We start from the raw sequence: 3823 nt of genomic DNA on the forward strand, positions 1-3823 counted from the left end.
AGCAGCAGAATATATATTCTTCCCAGGTACACATGGAACATCCTTCAGGATAGATCTCATCTTGGGCCACAGATCAAGCCTAGGTAAATTTTTAAAAGTTGAAATTATTTCAAGCATTTTCTCTGACCACAATGCTATGAGGTTAGAAATTAACTAAAAGAAAAAAAAAAAGCAACCCCCCACACAAACTACTGGAAGCTAATAAGTATGCTACTGAACAACCCATGAATCATTGAAGAAATCAAAGAAGGAATCATAAGTTACTTAGACACAAATGACAACTAAGATACAGCAATCCAAAACCTATGGGACACTGTAAAAGCAGTTTTGAGATGGAAGTTTATAACAATACAAACTTATCTCAGGAAAGAAGAAAAATCTCAAATATACAGCTTAACTTCTCCAAAGCAACTAGAGAAGGAAGAACAGGCAAAGCCCAAATTTAGTTGAAGGAATGAAATCATAGATCATAACAGAAATAAATGAAATAGAGACAAAGAGAACAATAGGGAAGATAAATGAAACCAAAAGTGCATTCTTTGTAAAGATCATCAAATTGACAAACCTTTAGTCTGACTCATCAAGTAAAAAAAGGGAGAGAGCTCAAAAAAAATAGGAATGAAAAGGAGAAATTGCAATTGACCCCACAGAAATACAAAGAATCATGAGACTACTATAGCAATTATATACCAATAAAATGGACAACCCAGAAGAACTAGACAGATTCTTACAAAGGTACAACCCACAAAGACTGAATCAGGAAGAAACTGAAGATATGAATAGACCAATCACAAGAACTGAAATCGACAATGCAATTAAAAATCTTCCAAAAAACAAAAGTCCAGGACCTGATGACTACACAGGTGAATTCTATCAAAAATTTAGAAAATATTATTACCTTTGTTGTTGTACAAAGAGATCCAAAGTGACTGGGTCACTTTAAAAAATTACTCAATGAATTTTGTCACATTTATAGTTGTACAATGATCATCACAACCCAATTTTATAGCATTTCCATAGCTCTTTTTTTTTCACTTTTATCAAGATATAATTGACAAACTATGGATATATTGTAAATACAGAGGTAGTGGGAGTTTTTTGATGGAGTTAATGTTTGTTAGAAAAGAGGATGTAAAAGGCTACAAACAGAGCATAGGCTTTATTTATACTTTTTAAAAAAGGTGTGTTTGACATACAACACTGTATAAGCTTAATGTATACAGACGGCATAATGACAACATATTTTGTGAAATGATTATCGCAATAAGTTTAGTTAACACCCATCATCTTGTTTAGGTAAAGGAACAAAAAAAAATCACAGGAATGCACAGGCATTCAATCTCTTTCATCATCCATCCTTTTAGATGAGGACATATATAGACATTTATATATATATATATGATATAGATGTTGCCCCTTCAACAAGACAAGGATTATGGGCAACATTTTGATTAGGCAAAAATCCTCATATAACTTTAGTATCCTTTCTCTATATGCTCAGCTTCATTCAAACTTATCAAAAATATGAAAAATTTCATTAGTATCAAGTGTATTTTTTTATGGAGTAATGTATATTATGACATTTCTCTTAGAGAGTAAGAGAAGAGTTACTTGGAATGCCATATATCATAAGAGAAGATTTATTTTCAATAATTTTAGAATCCCCCAACTAAGAAATGGAGTTCAAACATTTCTGACCCAAAGGTAGGAACATTTTGAAGTAGGAAAATAAAAACTGCCTATATTTTGGAGGGAGGAAAAGGTTAATAAAGAAGTCTCTGAAATTATATACAGAAGCTGATCGCCAAAAATGGAAATCCCAGAAAATAAATGGAAGGATAAAATTTTATTATACAATGATCAAAGAATTCCTATTTATGGTTCTGAGAACTTGAGTCATGCCTTCAAGGGCTTTTCATCACACCCAGGATAATTGTCCATTTTATACCTGGTATCAAATATAAACTCTTCAATGCATTCTTTATGTCTTTATTCCTCAGACTATAGATGAATGGGTTCAGCAAGGGCAAGACTACAGTGTACATCACCGAGGCTATTGCACTTGAGTGTGAGCTGTGAGTAGCAGCAGAGCTAATGTACACTCCTAATCCTGTAGAATAAAATAAGAAGACAACTGAAAGGTGAGACACACAGGTGGAAAATGCTTTATACCTCCCCTGGTCTGATGAGATTCCATGAATGCAAGCAAATATTTTCAAGTAAGAGTAAAGGATACCAGCAAAAGGACCAATGCTCATAAGGAGAGCTGCAAAATACATCACCAGGTTATTGAGAAATGTGTCAGAACTGGCAAGTTGTACCAGCTGATTGAGTTCACAGAAAAAGTGGGGGATTTCCAAATCTGGACAGGACAATCGTGATACCATTAAGGTGTGTAACAAGGAATACATGGCCATCATTATCCAGGAGATCAGAACCAACAGTCCACAGAGTCCAGGGTTCATTATGCTCATGTAGTGCAGGGGGTGGCAGATGGACACAAACCTGTCATATGCCATCACACTCAGGAGAACGTCATCTAAGTCTCCAAAGAGAAGGTAAAAATACATCTGGGTGATGCAACCTTCATAGGTTATGATTTTGCTCTGTGTCTGAATGTTCCATAGCATCTTTGGGATGGTGGTAGAGGTGAAACAGATGTCTACAAAGGACAGGTTGGATAGAAAAAAGTACATGGGTGTGTGGAGGTGGGAGTCAGAGCTGACAGCCAGGATGGTGAGCAGGTTTCCAAACACGGTGATCAAGAGGAAAAGTGAAAATATGAGGGGCTGCAATTTTGGTTCTTCTGAAAGTCCCAGAAGAAGAAATTTTGAAATGTGTGTATTGTTCCCTGGTTCCATGTGATGGAAGTGACTATTGGGAAAAAAGGAAAATAACATAAGGAGTTTTCACATAACCTGGCATAACTCACATAGCTGAAATACTTCAGTTTCTATTTTACTGGCAATAAAATGATGTTTATATTTTATATATAGATAACTTCTCCTTGAGGATATCCCCACTTAATCTCTGACTAGGAATTTTTGTCCATTCTCAGCATGAAATAAGAAATATATATTGAGCGTCAATCATGTTTGAAGCACATCGACTGAATAAATAGGGCTGAAAAACAAATCTCCCATAATCCAAGGATGGCAAAAAATGATATTCAAATAAAAAATATTCCATACTATGTCAGAGGGTGAAAAATACTCTGAAGCATGCATTTTGAAAACAAATCAGGTAAAAGCAGGAAGTGGGAATCTTTATTTTGTGTACAAGGTTGAAACAAGTTCTGCAAACAAAGTTATATTTGAACACAGACTTCAAGAAAGAAAGAAAATAATTAATGTGCCAGCAGGAGAAGTGTGTACCTAGCAGAGTGAAGGGCCCCTGAAAAGGGCCTGAGGAACTTGCAGGTTTGATATATGGAAATCCAAACAAGGAAGCCTGTGGGGTAGAGGAATAAGTGAGAGGAGGAGCGATGAGAGCTGGTGTCAGAGGATGCTGAGGAACAATGCAGCCTTCCTGCTATACCTACAACTTCAGTACACAGAGAATCCCTCGTTCACATGCTTTTCCCTATTCTTTATTAATTCTGGTGTAAAGGTATCCTATGAATTAAAGCAGATCCCAACCTTAGTACCACGTGTTGATTGAATTCTGGCCTCTGTATTATGTCATCTTAACGTAAGAGTTGAGGTGCTTCTGCTTTGAGAACTGCACTCACTCCACAAGGCGTGCACACACACACACCATGGCCTCCTGGGCTGAGATACTACCACACCCTTCTCACCCAGAAACACCTTCCTTAGGCCATGAG

General features: G+C 36.4%; 1 protein-coding gene across 1 annotated transcript; it reads right to left on the reverse strand.

Annotated features, from left to right (window-relative positions):
• Positions 1-1904: 1904 nt before the first annotated feature.
• On the reverse strand, positions 1905-2879 carry LOC125124615 (olfactory receptor-like protein OLF4). Its single transcript, XM_047774675.1, has one exon. The coding sequence runs from the start codon at positions 2859-2861 to the stop codon at positions 1905-1907; it is 957 nt and encodes a 318-aa protein (XP_047630631.1). The 5' UTR covers positions 2862-2879.
• Between the last annotated feature and the right edge of the window lie 944 nt (positions 2880-3823).

The sequence above is a fragment of the Phacochoerus africanus genome, chromosome 4, assembly GCF_016906955.1.
Source record: "Phacochoerus africanus isolate WHEZ1 chromosome 4, ROS_Pafr_v1, whole genome shotgun sequence".
NCBI lineage: Eukaryota > Metazoa > Chordata > Mammalia > Artiodactyla > Suidae > Phacochoerus > Phacochoerus africanus.

Bases quoted from the DNA above. Each gene is read 5' to 3' on its own strand.
- LOC125124615 (XM_047774675.1), bottom strand. From the start codon at position 2,861: ATGGAACCAGGGAACAATACACACATTTCAAAATTTCTTCTTCTGGGA.